Consider the following 17,417-nt stretch of genomic DNA (forward strand, 5'->3'; position numbering starts at 1 on the left):
TTTCATTTATTTTGACACATTAAATAGCAGCATTATTAAAGGTCAGAGGTCACATCCACACAACATTACACTGTCTGTAGTATAGACAAGAAGTGGACGTAGTCACCGTGACGTCACCCATCAGTTTGTAGACTGCTGTTTTGAAGCCTCGAGTTTGGCATTTTGGCCGTCGCAATCTTGGTTTTTGGCCATTTTGCAACCAGAAGTGACACGAGAGGGTAGACCTAAGTACAACCAAATGCTGAATAAGACATTTTTAGGTGTACAAAAGGGTTATAATTAATACTCATGAACTGAAAACACACTGTGAAAGGGTTAAAGTTGAAAAGACGAAAACACGGACAACTCCCAGACTGGACAACGCCGTGGTAGCGACCTGTCAATCACAAGGTAGCCACGCCCTAAAGCATCCCCTGCTTTATGGTCTATTTGACTCTAAATGTGACCATAATTTACTAAATGAACATCATGCTGTATTGGAGAAGACTTGAAACTAGCGATTGAGACCATAAACTCATGTTTACAATGTTTACTGAGGTAATAAATCAAGTGAGAAGTTGGCTCATTTTCTCATACACTTCAATACAATCAGACTTCTTTTTGCAACCAGAGGAGTCGCCCCCTGCTGGCTGTTAGAAATAATGCAAGTTTAAGGCACTTCTGCAGTGGCTTCACTTTTTGGACCCACTGGTCTGTTGTCCTCTGAGCTCTGGATAATCTTGTTACACTCATAATCATCATGGTGTCATTAGACTCCCTGTTTCCTGATCATCGGACATGACCTCTTTAAACTGAAGAGAATTTTATTACAGTAACTGTTTGATTTCCTTTGATTGTTTTGAAACCGACTGAATGATATCCACAGTGGACTCCCACATGCTACAAGAGAAAACAGATCAGATCCTTTGGGGGTTGCATAGCTCCTTCCCATGTTTTTGTGTGTGTGCGTAGTTGTTGTGGGAATGAAGTCAGATGTGAATATTTGGATGATGATGTCTTGTCTATCGGCAGCTGTCTGCTTATTTGATTAGGCCTGGCGTCTGGCCTGAGGCTGCTGTCCGTCACAGGCCTCCTGCGGTCTAGAAATGTTCCTGCTCACTCTGTTTATTTGTACCAATAAATCCACTAACAGACATATGGACCAGAAGTGCCCTGCTCAATTCTTCCTCTGTATTCACGCATCATGCATCCATGCTGTACAGCACAATATGCTGAGAGCAGGGTATGCTTTAGGGCGTGGCTACCTTGTGATTGACAAATCGCTACCAAGGCGTTGTCCTGTCTGGGAGTTGTCCGTGTTTTTGTCTTACAACGTTAACCCTTTCACAGTGTGTTTTCAGTTCATGAAAGTTAATTATAATCTTTTTGGTTGACTAAAAATGTCTTATTCAGCATTCAGTTGTACTTAGCTCCACCCTCTTGTGTCACTTCTGGTTGCAAAAAAAACAAGATGGTGACGGCCGAAATGCCGAACTCAAGGCTTCAAAACTGTAGTCCACAAACCAATGGGTGACGTCACAGTGACTATGTCCACTTATTATATACCGTCTATGGTAAGTACCTGATAAACAAAGTGGAGGATTTAGCAGTATGTCATAGTGTATGCATAAAGATAAAATATCAAGTACAGATTTCCAAAACAAGGTGAGAAAGTAACACTTCCAAAAATTATGCAAAAAACTACCTCTTTGTGTCTTACAACAACAACAACAACATAAAAATGACATTTCAGTGTTCATCTTATGCATCTTCTCTGTGGTATGATGCATCATATACAGCATCTTTAAAAAAAAAAAAATGTAAGATGATAATTATATGAATATTTATGAGAAATACATATGTCCAGTCCTCTGTCAATTTCTATTTGACAATAAATAAATGCGATATCAAATTTGGAAATATTCTTTTTTATTTTCCCCACTATAAAGAATAGAATCAAGTTTAGAAGAAGACGTTGAATTAATCTACGATGCGTCTTATTTATTTGAACTCTTTTATCAAAATCTGACCTTCCTTTTTTCTCATTTATTTCAGTATTTTCAGATAAGACACCTGATTAATCCTTTTACTTTTCAATCACATAAAACATGTCAGCATTCACATGCTACTTTAAACTTCTAACTAATTATACACTGATTAAATTATAGTTTTTATATAGTAAAGTATGTTGTATATATGATTTTCTGCATGTGTTAAATGCATTACCTGCCTGTGAGGTATCCCCAGCAGAATAGGTTAGTTTGTTGGTGGATGGTGGATGTGGTGGTCTGACGGTCTCTCCTTGTGTTCCAGGTCTGTCTCTGGACCACCAGACAGTTTCTGCAGTGTCTCGTGTCCGTCTGTCAGAGAGGGAGGAGGAGAGTCTGTCCTGTTATCTCAGGGCCTGCGACGCCTCTCTGTCCTACCTGCAGGAGCTCGATAAGGTGGACTTTTATACATTAATGCATGATATGTGTGAATGTTTTTCATGTGTGGTTGAAAATAGAAACATTCTGTCTTTAGAACATCTTTCTGTCAGAAGAGATTTTCTATGTTCATCAATTTCTTTCCTGCTTGTGTCTTTAAAATTTTCCACATACTGTATTTAGTATCATAATATTTAGTGGTTCTGTATTTCATTTTATGTGACGTCATACTTCTACCTTACTTCATATATTTCACAGTTACTTTTCAGATTAAAATTTACATGCACAATATGTGATCAGTTTATGAAATAAGATTAATTTGTTATGGATTAAACTGCCCAAAAGAATATAGAGTAGTTATAGCCTAATTAGATTCAACTCAACCAACTTCAAATTATTCATATTAATGTATCAACAGTAGGGCTTTCAATCGATTAAAATATTTAATCTTGATTAATCGCATGATTGTCCAAGATTAATCGTGATAAATTGCATATTAATCACACATTTTTATCTGTTCAAAATGTACCTTAAATGGAGATTTTCCAAGTATTTAATGCTCTTTATCAACACGGGAGTGGACAAATATGCTGCTTTATGCAAATTTATATATATATTTACTATTGTAAATCAACAATGACAAATATTGTCCAGAAACCCTCACAGGTACTGCATTTAGCATTAAAAATATGCTCAAATCATAACATGGCAAACTGCAGCCCAACAGGCAACAACAGCTGTCAGTGTGTCAGTGTGCTGACTTGACTATGACTTGCCCCAAACTGCATGTGATTATCATAAAGTTGGCATGTCTGTAAAGGGGAGACTCGTGGGTACCCATAGAACCCATTTTCATTCACATATCTTGAGGTCAGAGGTTAAGGGACCCCTTTGAAAATGGCCATGCTAGTTTCCTCCTCGCCAAAATTTAGCGCAAGTTTGGAGCGTTATTTAACCTCCTTCACGACAAGCTAGTATGACATGGTTGGTACCGATAGATTCCTTAGGTTGAGCCCGCTACAACCTCCGAAAGATCGATTGCATTAATGTGTTAAAGAAATTAGTGGCGTTAAAACAAATTTGCTTTGACGCGTTATCGCGTTAACTTTGACAACCCTAATCAATAGTCATAATCCAATAATATAATAATAGGGGCCATCATACATATACTTCAACCTAAAGGTTTAAATACAGTGAATAAACTACTGAATATACTCCTTGTTGTGTGTGTATCTTCAGATGGTAACAACACCTCACACCAAGACAGCCAAAGCCGGTCTGCTTCCTCCACCTGTGGACATCGACCTGGGCTTCTTCCTGCAGGCTTCATTACAGAGCGGTTACCTCTGTCTGCTGCAGAGAGGGTGAGTACACCAACCCTGAGACAAACATCTCATAGTTTCAGCCTTTTCCTTGTCTTAAATTGAACTAAACAGAAACACTGAGGTTCAGACTGTTGGTCGGAAAAAATAAGACATATGAAGGTGTCAGTTTGATCAAGAAAATAATCAGCAGATTAATCCATAATGAAAATATTTATTTAATTTAAATTAAAAGCTATAGTTTCACCTCTATGGAGGGAACCTTCGGCTTTTAAGCACCACTTGACTCTATATACTTTGCACTATTTGTATTGTTTACAACTTACAGAACACTTGACGTGTAAATAGACATTTTATTTTATTCTTATTTTATTTTATGGTGCTTTATATATATATATATTTATATATACACCTATTTTTTCATTAGTTATGTATTTAACAATCCTGTCTATTCTTGACTTTTATTTGTCCAGCTTTGTTTTCCTTGTCCCTAGCTGCTATTTCTATTTCTGTGTAAGTACATTGAGAGAGATGCTCAAAACGGGGGTTAAATTCCTGACGTGTATGTACTTGCCAAATAAATCTGATTCTGATTGACCTCAGTGCTGCAGAGATGCATTTTAGTTGGTGACCAGCAGGTGTCAGTGTTGCTCTTACACTCAGATAAACAAAGTAGTGTTTGAACACCTGGCTGAATCTAGTGCAGTGTAATACAACAGTTCTGCAGTAACTCATACCCTTCATGAAGGTTATAATGTTCACTTGTTCTTGAAACAGGTATAGAGAGGTGCTTTTTAAAATAGTTCTACCATCACTGATGTAAAAAAGGGTGGACAAAATATTAGAAACACTAGTAACTGGGTGTATTGCTCCAGGAAAACAAAAGGAGCAACTTAACCCAAATCACTAACCATTATGTCCAGGGTGAGAGAGAGAAACCTACTGAATCCACCAGCTTAAAGCTGAGGAGCAGCAGGCTCAGGTGCTAATCATAATCATTGATATACTTCCTGCTTCCCTCCTATAAGGGACAGAGCAAACAGGAGATCCAGAGGGCTGTCACACCATATACAGAAAAATATAAGCAGTCAAGGGCCACACAATAGTAAATACATAGATTTCAACTAGTTACACTGTAAGAGAATCTGTGTTTCTAGACCAGCAAACTACATGTGAAACAGAAAATTAATTTTCTGTCAAAATAACTACGCAACACTACTAAACAGTTTGACATTACAGTAGTTTATTGGTGTGCCATATGTTTCAAAAAGTATTTATGTATCTGCTGCTCTTAAAGTTAATTTAAATTAGGGCTGTCAAAGTGAACGCAAATTTGTTTTGATGCCATTCATTTCTTTAACGCATTAACGCAACTTGCGATTTTTAGGCTGTAGCGGGCTCAGTTTTAAAGTTAGAGTGAAGATACTGGTATCATATGAAACTAGAAAAACCTAAGGAATCCATTGGTACCAACCATGTCATACTTCAAAGGGGTCCCTTGACCTCTGACCTCAAGATATGTGAATGAAAATGGGTTCTATGGGTACCCACGAGTCTCCCCTTTACAGACATGCCCACTTTATGATAATCACATGCACGTGCGCCCACTTAAAAGATTATGATGCAAATGTGAATATAAGATGTAAATCTGAAAGTCTGATATTAAGATGTAACAAACAGAACAGGCAGGAATGGTAAAATATTGACAGACATAATTTCACAAAATGTAGTCGACACCTAGTGTTTGAATTAGGATGTGCAATGTACAATGCAATTTATTAGAAATATGCTGAAGCCATATTCTGGTTTATTTTTTCAAATTCACTGCGAGCCATTTAAAAATGGGCAGCGGGCCACAGTTGGCTCACAGGCCATAGTTTGGCCACCCCAGTGATGAACTTCTCTCTATTGTTTATAATACGGCAAGCTGTGACTCTGGGTGTATGAGACAGTATGTAGTCAGAATATCAGTGCTATTATTATCATTCTGTACTACTGTAAACATTATGATATTAACAGTTTGTTATTTGTTCTTCTGTCCACAATATAACAAGTCTGTTAGCTTAGTTTATTTTGTCGATGCTGCAACTTCACAACCTAAACATCACACGGATATACGCCTACTGTTTGTGTGTGTGTTTGTGTTAGTCATCTAGCGCAGGGTGCTCACCAACTGCGTAGGGTGCTCAGGGTGGTGGAGTCACGAGGGTCCCAGAGCTTCAGGAAGGTGAGAAGTCTCTCACACACACAAACACACACACACACACACACACACACACACAAACACACAAACATTATTCTATAGTGTATCGGCAGGTTCAAGTGTCGATCAGTAGCTATTTGTTAAAACTTTAAACGGGTTAACCCAGCAGGCAATTTAATGAAGCATATTAGTAAAATACACACAAAATATGATGAAAACATTAAAGGTGCTAAATTCGAAATTCAGAGCATATCTATGATTGAGGGAATGCCTCCATGCGGCTCTCAACATGGCGTTGGCTGAGCCGGAGGCTAGCAGCTAACGGTGAGAACACTGCAAACAATTGCAACAATACTGACGGGGCTAACAGTGTTTACCTGGGGGGGTAACCAGAGTGTTCCGACAACACCGTGTGTCGGTATTGCGTCAGTAACCGGCGTATGAGTGCTGTAGGAATGCCAAATGAGTGCCGAATGAACGTTGAATGAGTGCCGAATGAGCGCCGAATGAACGTTGAATGAGTGCCGAATGAGCGTCGAATGAGTGCCAAATGAGCGTCGAATGAACGTTGAATGAGTGCCGAATGAGTGCCGAATGAGCGCCGAATGAACGTTGAATGAGTGCCGAATGAGTGCTGTATGAGCACAGTGCAGAGCGGCGGCGATTAGTTCGCCAGTGGGGCACACACACAGGGACAACGCGTCTGGCCCGACTATAATAATAATAATAAAAAGAATACATCAGATTTATGAAACTCTTTAATACACACAAAAAAAGATAAAAGATGAGAATAAATGAAAGAAAAGATTAGAATAAAATGGTCAACAATGTACAGAGGTAGAGCGACTTCCTTCTCCGCTCAGGACGCCGTTACTCCTCTATATCTTTACATAGCAAATAGTTGTTTGCTGCTATATTAATGCTCTGGATATCAAATTTAGCCCCTTTAATACGTGCTCTCATGTGTATGTTTGCTCATCTACTCAGGATTTACAGTATTCCGTTAATACATTGTGGTTTCCTCTTAGTCTGCAGCAAGGAAGCTAGCAGAGGTGCTGCTGAGCTCCGTCAGTGACGACAGCTACTGGCCCCCGCTGGGCCCCCCACCCTCCGCCTGGCTCCACAGAGAGGGGGCCGCCGCCTCCAAAGACGCCATCTACCCCACTGTCAAACCACCGCAACGTTACGGCACCGACTGGTTTGTTTGTTTGATTTCTACGTCTCTACCTTGTGTTTTATTCTACCTTTGTCATTGCTGCTGCTGCTGCTGCTTGAAAAGTCCATGACAACGATGAATGATGAATGTGTGACGGTGCACGGAACGCGGATATTCATGTCGGCCTTGGTGTGAAAGGTTTGAATGCAAAAGATTGGCTCGTTTTGGTTTAGTTTTTCTGTTTTTGGCCCCAGTGTGAAAAGGGGTGATGCCTCCTGGGTGTGTGCTTTGTTACTCCTTTGTGTCGAATCCGTATTATGCCCGCAGCAGTTATCTCTAAGAGTCAATTGACTTTCAGCCAATGTGGTTATCAGTTTTGTCCAAGGTGCTATCCTCCCAACAGATGTAGCACTTGGAAGTTGGCTCCAATTCTCTTTGTCCAAGTGTTTTTTTATACTAAAGACTGAGTCATCATCAGGAGGCGGAATCTGAGTCACGTCTCCACAAAGTAAAAGTACACCCTTTCACATGGAAAGTCAGGTAACAGACTTTCCCAGAGAGAGCTCATAGGCAACACTGGGTCATTGAAGGTGAGGAATCCCAGAACACACCTCTCCTCCTCTTATCAGTGTGGTCTAGAACTGAAACAAATACTACACCTATAATACCTGCGACGCAAATAACGCAAATTTGTTTTAACGCCGCTAATTTCTTTGACACATTAACGTAAATTGCAATTTTTGGTAGCAGGTTTTAAAGCTAGAGTGAAGATACTGGTATCATATGAAACTTATAAACCTAAGGAATCCATTGGTACCAACCACGTCATACTAGCTTGTCGAGAAGGAGGCTAAATAACGCTCCAAACTTACGCTAAATTCTGGCGAAGAAAAACTGTCATGGCCATTTTCAAAGGGGTCCCTTGACCTCTGACCTCAAGATATGTGAATGAAAATGGGTTCTATGGGTACCCACGAGTCTCCCCTTTACAGACATGACCACTTTATGATAATCACATGCAGTTTGGGGCAAATCATAGTCAAGTCAGCACACTGACACACTGACAGCTGTTGTTGCCTGTTGGGCTGCAGTTTGCCATGTTATGATTTGAGCATATTTTTATGTACCTGTGAGGGTTTCTTGATAATAGTTGAAATTGTTTTGTGTCATTTATTGATTTTCAATAATAAATATATACATACATTTGCATTAAGCAAGAATATTTTTCCACTCCAATGTTCATAAGAGTATTAAATACTTGACAAATCTCCCTTTAAATAACATAACATGACATATCGTATCAGAAAATGACATAATATTCACAAGGGATGAGAAAGCCTCACACAGTCCTGACATGACCAACTGGTTTTCTGCATCAGCATCGAACTAAATCGTATCAACGTTTTGTTGCCTTGTCTCTGCGTTTCCCTCTTTGCAGGGATCCTGCGAGCTCGTTGCTCGGGCCCCGCGAGCCAAACTTAGTCACCGCCACATGACTAATCCTGCCCACACTATCATAAGTGAAGATCTAAATCCATGTCTGAGATTAGAAGGAGGGGAGGAACAGGAGACTTCACCCCTGAGGAATAGCTGAGTATTGTTCATGGCTTTTGTCATCGGTTGCCTCTTTTGAAAAGGCCACGGCGGCGTCTGGTAAATGTGTCCTTTAATAGGACACGGAGCCGAACAGAGAGGGAGGAGACGCAAAGAAAGTGATGAATGAGAGGGGAGGGGAGAGGTAGAGATGGAAGAAATGAAGGAGCCAGTGTGTGTGTGACATATGAGATAGGGCTGTGAAGTGATACACCCAGGGTGGTCCGGGTTGTGTTACAGCACCACAAGTGAGACAGAAACTCGACACGCAGCAATCTGGCAATCTACCTGTGGACGAGCCGTGTGTGTGTGTGTGTGAGGGATGGACTTCCTGTCACTATTTCCTGTTTCCTGTGTCCTGGCAGTTGCTTCTGTCCTCAGGACGTGGTAGAGGAGGCTGTGTTGCTGCTGCTCATCACAGAGTCCATGGTGAGACACACTCTGCCTTCTCGAGTATTTCCCTTACCTTTCTGCCAAGACCATCAGTATTGCCATCTTTCCCTTCCTTAGTTTTCCTCCTCCTTTCCGCCTCCTCTTCCTCACTCAGCATCTCTGTCCGTCCAGGCCAGCGGCGAAGCGGTGATCAGTCGTCTGCCAGACCAGGCCGAGGCTCGCAAGGCCAGCCTGCAGGATGCCACCTCTGTCTATGACCTGCTCACCATCGGCATGGCCAGGAGGGGGCAGTACGACATGCTGTCTGAGGTGAGGGCGACACACACAAACAGAGACGCCACGCTGAAGGTCTGAGGGGAAGAGAGCAAAAGCGTGAGAGATGAGATGTGTTAGTGAGAGCTTTGTCTTTGCCAAACTTTTAAATGAATGTCCTTATCACTTTGAGCAAAGGGGTGTCTTTTTCTTCCAGCATCTCACTCCAAATTCCTCCTCCATCTTCTCAATTTTTCTGCTAGCCAACCCTATAATGTGACCTCTACCCAGATGTAGGAAGTTAGGGAGGCGGAGGCGAGAGGGGTCGTCTAAAATTAGGTTTGTCCACCTGTCTGACTGATTCATAGATCGCATCAGTCATCTCTATGAGGAGTACCGCTCACACACTGCGGTAGTTCCACTTAGACCAGTGGATCAGTTTGCTGATATATGAGGCCAGTATGGGCCATCTATTAAGAATTAGATGTCAGGCAGTCAGTGCGATCCATCTCTGATGGGATGAAGAAGATTCACGTTGATTGATTACAGACTTACTGAAGCATTAATCAATCAATGAGGCGTCTGATTCTAATATCACATCTCATTTGGAGGACACACAGGTATGTATTAGTACAGTGGGTCCTTGAGGGGGATCCACAGGCTCCGCAGCAAAAAGGAGAATGATTTATTTTTTACTGTAATTCCATCTATAAATAACACAATAATAAAACAACTACAAGCAAAAATCATATCAGATCGGGGTTTTTGGTCTCGTTTGTGTCAGTTTAGGGGTCCTTGATGTGAAAAAGTTTGGGAACCACTGTATTATTATTATTATTATTATTATTATTATTATTATTATTATTATTATTATTATTATTATTATGAGGTTGGATTATGCAGATACATAGATCTTTCATCCTAAGAATATAATAAAAGAAAAATGCTGAAGGCTTGTAGAGAAATAATTCAATGATTTGACATTTTTGCAGAATAAAATTACTTAATGGTAATCATGAAGAAATATTTAAATCTTGTTAAATGAAAGCAGTAAAAATATTCCATTATGAGGAAAAGTACTGCTATCAAAAATGTATTTAATAAAAGTACATTCTATTACTACTTTCAGAGTCATGTATTATTATATATGTTAAATTATTGCATTAATATTACGGGTGCATTAATGTGTAAGTTGGTCCGCCACTTTCATCCAGACCATTGGATGGATTGTCATGAAAGGTATTCAAGGTCCTCAGTGAATGACTCCTTGTGACTTTGGTGATCCCTTCACTTTTCATCCAGCGCCGCCTTGATGCCGGAATTTTTAAGCTAAATACATGACAATTATTGGTTGGATTGCGATGAAGTAAATTAAAATGACTTTGGAGATAAATACAGCATCTATCAGCACCATCAGGGCACAATTTGTATTTATTCAATGCTTCATTCAATGCATAGACTGTATACTGTATATATGAAGTGGGTGTAGTCACCGTGATGTCACCCATTGGTTTAGACCATAGCCATATTGGTTATTTGTAATCAGAAGTAACAAGAGAGGGTGAAGCTAAGACATTTTTAGGCGTCCGAAACGTCGCAACTAACTTTCATGAACTGAAAAAACACTATAAAAGGGTAAAAGTTGTTAGACAAAAATACAGAGAACTCCCAGACCGGACAACGCCGTGGTGGTGACCTGTCAATCACAAGATAGCCACGACCCAACGCCGAATTCACACCAGGCAGCGGCAAAGTGCCGCTTGCCGCAATAATTAGCCTAATTAGGAGGCGTATTCATGTGTTTCAGGCGAGAAGAAATTCTTTGTAACGTAGGTCAACATGTCACAGGAGTCACAGGATCTGTTTACTGATTGGCTGTGGGTATTCTCTGGCCGCACTTCCCCGCAGAATCAAACGGCCGCCGCTTCCTGAGCTCAGGAGTGGCCGCCGCAGATTTTCAAACACATTGCATGGCAGCTCTTCACACTTCACCGCTGCTCTGGTTTGAATTTGGCGTGAAGCATCCCCTGCTTTATGGTCTATCTGACTCTAAATGGATGGGATCATAATTTACCAAATGAACATCATGCTGTATTGAAGAAGACTTGAAACTAACGATTGAGACCATAAACTCATGTTTACAATGTTTACTGAGGTAATAAATCAAGTGAGAAGTAGGCTCATTTTCTCATAGACTTCTATACAATCTTTACTACTTTTTGCAACCAGAGGAGTCGCCCCCTGCTGGCTATTAGAGAGAATGCAAGTTTAACGCATTTCTGCATTGACTTCACTTCTCAGACCCGGAGGCCAAATAACTGCAGAACTAATGACATTCTTATCAGCTTTAGCTGTACTTTGTGTTTAGTACTAATTAATAAATGTTAGCATGCTAAACTAAGATACGGTGAACATAAATATTATGCCTGCTTAACATCAGCATGTTGTGTCTTAAATATTGGCAGTTTTATGTTTCCTGCATCCCAATTAGTCTGAACTGTAATTCCATCTCTGCATATTAACCCCCTAACCAAGGGTTAAACTGGGATTTGTTGTGTGTGTGGGGGGTCTGATTTAGCAGGGTTAAGGGTCACCACCATTACGTGCAAGTAGCAGCAGCAGTGACAGTTGCAGTTTCATAATAGCAAACTTTACAAGTATTCCTGCATGTTTACTTGATACGCAGCTTAGTTCATTCATTGTATCATTTAAGAATTACCCGCAGTATATTTTCAGTAATACAATTAGCTCCATACAGCGGGACATATTTGTCTGCATGTTAAATGGCCGGCAGCCTTTCTACTAAGTGCACATTATTTAATCAGAATATTAGGCAGACCTCTTTCCTGGTTCTGCATGACTGACAACATCTGACTGAGCGGCGCTCCACGCCATCCTCTGCTCGTCCACACACACATCAATCACATCATTATGTACTGAAACATCGCTGAGTGGGTGGTGAGTGGTGACTGACAGTCGTTTCAAGCTAGAAACATTTAGTCAAGAAGAGTGGCCATTCAGTTTAATGTTCCTAATCAAGGCGTTCCTGACTGGTCTCCTAATGGCTATGGACAGTTTCAGCACACATTTTTCATATATTTCACATCTTCTTTTATATTTTTTGGCCTCAGTCTGTGTTAACCTGGCCAGACTCTGCCTGAACCTCAACCCACGCATCCCATTTGTATGAATTATATCACTTAAACATATTTCTGTGTCTCTCCTCGCAGTGTCTGGAGCGAGCCATGAAGTTTTCATTCAACGAGTTCCACCTCTGGCACCAGCTGGGCCTGTCACTCATGGCGGCCGGGAAGGTGAGCTCATTTTCTCCTTATAAACCGGCAGCAACAGCAGCTCCTCGCACACGCCACGCCGCCCACGCCACACCCGAAGGTGACATCCATCTTCTGCCATACCTCTGTCCTGTACACTGCTGCGCTCCTTCCTCACCCTCATGTCCAGACGTGCAACAAATAGCTTTCATGGATAAGTGTGCTTGGAGAAGCACGGGTTGATCCAGATATTGCCATGTATATTAATTGCAAACAAAAGTACACAAAATTACCTACAGGGCTAAACCCTCTAGTACAGAATCTGTTGTCTTTCATGGCAACTCTCCTCTGCTATTGCAAAAAACAACTTGAAATGATTGGGAATTACTATTGAATCCATTTGATGCTAAATAAAGATAAATATTGTTGTAAAAAAATATGATATTCTTCAAATGGGAGTCCTCGAAAGGAGCTTACAATCCTCTCTCTCTCTCCATCGGTGTGTGTGTGTGTGACAGAAAAATTGATCTGGGCTGCAGGATAAAGTGACACTGCAGATCAATGGAGAGCTCTAGAAATAGGCTGCTCCCTAGAAGGAGAAGGGGCCGCCTCAGTGTCGTCAGATCCGCTTCTATTTAGGGCCATTCGGGTGTGTGTGTATGAACGTGTGCATGTGTGCGTGTGTGCATGTGAGCGTGCACGTGGTCCATTAATGATTGACCTACATGTATTAAGTGACTGTGTGTCTAAATGGGTCTATTAGGGCTGTGTAAGGACAGTTGATGTGTGTTTGATGCACTCGCTTAAACGCGATCCGTGTCATCTGTGGCTGCGTGATAACTGGCTGCTGTTGCTGCGTGCACATGAATCACAATTTGTCAGTGACATTTGTGTGTGTGCGTGTGTGTGTGTGTGTGTGTTCCTTCCAGGGGGTTGGTGCTGTGTCTGTATTTAAAGAGTGTGCCAGGATGAGACCAGAGGACCCCTCGTTGCCCCTATTGGCTGCTAAAGTCTGCATTGGTCAACTGCACTGGGTGAATACACACAAAAACATTCGCTTATATACGAAAACAATACACATTACACACGCACACGCCTGGACTCAAATACACACACATGAAGTTGAGAGTCTGTGAGCCTGAGCCATGTACCGACAAGACTAACCAAGATTAGAATCATGACCTATGAATCATATTCGGTGCTCTTGCTGTGATGTTTTTGCTCTACATTTCCCAGAGATACTTGTTGAAGTGACACGTTTAAATTGTCTGTGGATGAGTTGCTGTGTAGGTGGAGCTGTTTTTTTAACTCCTCTATTTAGAGAGTAGATAGAGCAGATACAGAGAAGCAGATGTTTACATCAACATAAAGGGGTCCCTAGATAATTCTGAAGGGTCGCACCGATACCACTTTTTTTCAGACCGAGTACAAGTACAAGTACTTACATTGGGGTACTCGCCGATACCGAGTACCGATACGAGTACTTCTCTGTGCCAAAAGACCCTCGTTAACAGCCAGCTGGAGGGTGTGAGCGACACGTAAAAGGCGCCAGGGGTCCTCGGTGATGTCGGCAACCCACCCGACCCGTCTTGAAACAAGGACCAAGCAGTCTAACGCACGCACGAGTTGCAATCTGCAACCTCACCACTAGATGTCACTAAATCCTACACACTGCAGCTTTAAAGTATCCCATCCAGTCAATGTCAACAGAATATGGACTTGTCACAAAGCCATACAAGTATACTGTATGTAGGCTAAAGGTTTCACAGGATTACAGACAGAGTAGCAAGAATCCATTCTTCATCTGGAACTAATGAGATACCACAAATCTGCTTTTGAACGCCTTCCCCCCCTCAGCGAACGCTCACACAATGATAAGCCGAAAGGTGAGGTCACTACGTGGACAGTTGCTTTATAGAATATTTACATTGAGATGCATAACACAGCAGCAATGTGTCGCTAATGTTTCAGGGTTGACACTGGGGTCACTCGGGCAGATACGCATCCCTGTAAAGCCCGGCCAGCTTGGATGTAGTCCTGCTGTTCGCCATCGGGGCAGGAGGGAGGAAGTCACATCAACAGAGGTTTTTAGAGTAGGAGAGAGCGAGTGTGAGGGTGAGAGAGACAGAGAGGGAGAGAGAGAAAGGGGTCAGAGATTAGAAAAGAGGAGCTAACAGGGGCGAATGGAGGGAGCACATCTGTCAGTGGCTGGAGATCATGGCAGGCCGGAGACACTAAGGAGCTTACAGCCTTAATCACAATGGGACACTGTGGCCATAGTGCAGTGGGGCATTACATAAATGGGCCACCATTATCCACCATCAGCTCCACTGGACAGTCTGGACTATTATCTAGCCAGCAATGTTTGTTTTTGTGGCCCACTAGCCCGCAGACCAGACCAAAACCTCATGACAATTTATATTTTTTCAGGTTTTCAGAGAGCTCCTATATAGTACATGTTTGTGAAAAAGGATCTTCATGACATCACTAGAAACTGCACCAAAAGCAATAAATTCCTGAAGAGCAGTTTTGCAGATGCAAGGTTTTCACCCGACGACAGCGACGTGTTCTTCTTTCACACCATTCGATGGTGAAATCCCGCTACGATGTGCACGGACGGGCTGTGTGTTTAAATGACTGGCTATTGTGTGCAGGCTTTGAACTTGCAAGGGCTGGATTCAGAGAAAGAGAGAGTGAGAGAGGATGAAGGGTGGAAGACGAGGAGGAGGGGGGATGGTGTCAGAGCAGTTGGCTTGCTGTTGCGCTGTCGTGCCGTCAAAGACATTACCCCCCCTACGCCCACCTGCCCGCCCGCCCGCCCGCCCGCTACCAGCCATACCTCACACAGAGTGACACACTTTCTCCTCAGCTCAGAGCACCTCGGCTCGGCCACACACCGCCTGCAGTCTGCTGCTGCGTGTGTGTGGGCGAAAGTGTGTGTGTCCTTCAGCAAACTCTGCGTTGTCCTTGAATCTACTCGGACTGTCCTCACGCTAAACTCACACCGGACTCAGCCATCAATAGTCCACTCCCTGCTGCACCTCAGCCACGTTTACGCCTCAGTGCTGCAGAGTTCTTCCTCTCTCATGCTCATGTAAGAGAGGATGTTGTAGACCCTGCCTACAGTACCTCACAAAGAGATTTATTTGTTTCATATTATAGGTCACTGGTTCCCAGCCTGGGGGTCCCGACCCAGCCTAAGGGTCGCCAAAGCTTCACGGCCAACAGTATATATGTACAGTTGGCCTATATCTCAGCATTACATTAATTTCGGTGAAGAAAACTAAATGGTTTGGATTATTATTTAGGATATAAGCAGGATAAGGGCACGAAGAAAACCTGAACACAAGTTGTATTCTCAGCAGAATAATTCAGTATTTCACCTGCCCAGTGAAGTATATACAATTTTTCAGTGGCTAATTGAGTGTATGTTTTTGCGTGCGTCCAGTTCGAGAAGGCCGAGGCTCTGTCGCGGGATGTGGTGTCTATGGGGGAAGAAGCCGGAGAGTTTCTACCGAGGGCCTACCTGTCCCTGGGACTCTGCTGCAGTTTACAGGCCTCCAATGGTAAGGACACACAAACCAACAAACAGACAAATATACTGAGGATATCCTCTCCAGGAAAACAACAGTATCGTTCTTTTGTTCGTTTCTTTTGTTAATCAGTATGCGATTAATGTCTCAGAAGCAAAGGTGGAAGGCTGTAAAACGTCTCGATTTCACAACGATTCAAATCCTGACTTCTATTCATTATCATTTGTTTCATGATCACAATCTTACCCAAAATGTTAGTTGTTACCTAAAGTTAACCAGACCTTAAGGGAATAGTTCGACACAAGATGAAGATTAAAAAACAGGAAGAAAATCCTGTCCGATACTTTTGGACAGAGCCAGGCTACCTGTTTCCCCCTTCTTGGTATTTACTTCAACAAAGAGAGATACATGAGAGCAGAATCTTCCATCTATTTACCATCAAGAAAGTGAAGTAATATTTCAAGCTATTCCTTTGTATGGTCATTTTGGAACAGCACCCCTTTTTTTCTGTTTAGGTGTGAGGACTATTTGAGCCCACTGTTTATATAACATATAATTTTAAAGCTGAAACTGTGCCGAGTAAACTTTTGGTTGTGTCCTCTCTCTCTCTCTCTCGCTCCAGCCGCTCTGAAAGCTGATCGTGACGAATACAACAAAAAAGCACTGCGAGCTTTGAGCAAGTGGGTTCCTGTTCTTCTATTCTCCACGTTCTACAAAGAACGCAGAACAACAACGTGTGAACATAAGCAAACATAATCCAGTAGGGAGTACAAATATGACCTTACTGTACCCACAATCCCTCTAGGCCCCGATAAAAGTGCCTTAATGTGGCGGCAGCTCTTTCCATCCCTATTAAATCTATAAAGCCGACAACCCAGTGTTACAAATCTAATTTTCCTTACAGATAACCCATCTACTTTGTCTCCTAGTACACACAGTATAGGGCATTTAGGAACATCAAACTGGAGGTTCTTTGTGAGGGCATTTGTTACCATTTGTCTGACCAGATGTTAGCATTTAGCTCAAAGCACCAGTGTGCCTAAATACAGCCTCAAAGAGCTGCTAGTGTGGCTGTAGACTCCGTCGCTATTCAGGTTTTTGTTTTGTATGCCAATCATAAAAGTTTGCCCTCCTGGCATGAAATCTTCGCTAACACGGTGTGAACCATGAGGGTTTTCTCTCTCTCCTTCACAGGGCTCATTCATTAGACCCCCAGGATGCTCAGATCGCTATGTACCTGGCTCTGCAGCTGGCACTTGTGCGCCAGGTATAAGCAAACCAATGGGAG

At 42.1% G+C, this 17,417-nt stretch overlaps 1 protein-coding gene across 3 annotated transcripts in view; it reads left to right on the forward strand.

Moving 5' to 3' along the window:
- ttc7a (tetratricopeptide repeat domain 7A) overlaps positions 1-17,417 on the forward strand; it is a 65,205-nt gene that overhangs the window by 10,719 nt on the left and 37,069 nt on the right. For all 3 annotated transcript variants that reach the window (XM_074646895.1, XM_074646896.1, XM_074646897.1), the window contains 11 exons: positions 2,293-2,423; positions 3,645-3,769; positions 5,876-5,954; positions 6,959-7,128; positions 9,045-9,108; positions 9,244-9,381; positions 12,555-12,638; positions 13,526-13,630; positions 16,045-16,162; positions 16,752-16,809; positions 17,324-17,396. In XM_074646895.1, the coding sequence (XP_074502996.1) occupies positions 2,293-2,423; positions 3,645-3,769; positions 5,876-5,954; positions 6,959-7,128; positions 9,045-9,108; positions 9,244-9,381; positions 12,555-12,638; positions 13,526-13,630; positions 16,045-16,162; positions 16,752-16,809; positions 17,324-17,396 (1,145 nt within the window). The remainder of the gene's footprint in view (positions 1-2,292; positions 2,424-3,644; positions 3,770-5,875; positions 5,955-6,958; positions 7,129-9,044; positions 9,109-9,243; positions 9,382-12,554; positions 12,639-13,525; positions 13,631-16,044; positions 16,163-16,751; positions 16,810-17,323; positions 17,397-17,417) is intronic.

Source organism: Sebastes fasciatus, chromosome 9 (genome assembly GCF_043250625.1).
Source record: "Sebastes fasciatus isolate fSebFas1 chromosome 9, fSebFas1.pri, whole genome shotgun sequence".
In the NCBI taxonomy this organism is placed as follows: Eukaryota; Metazoa; Chordata; class Actinopteri; order Perciformes; family Sebastidae; genus Sebastes; species Sebastes fasciatus.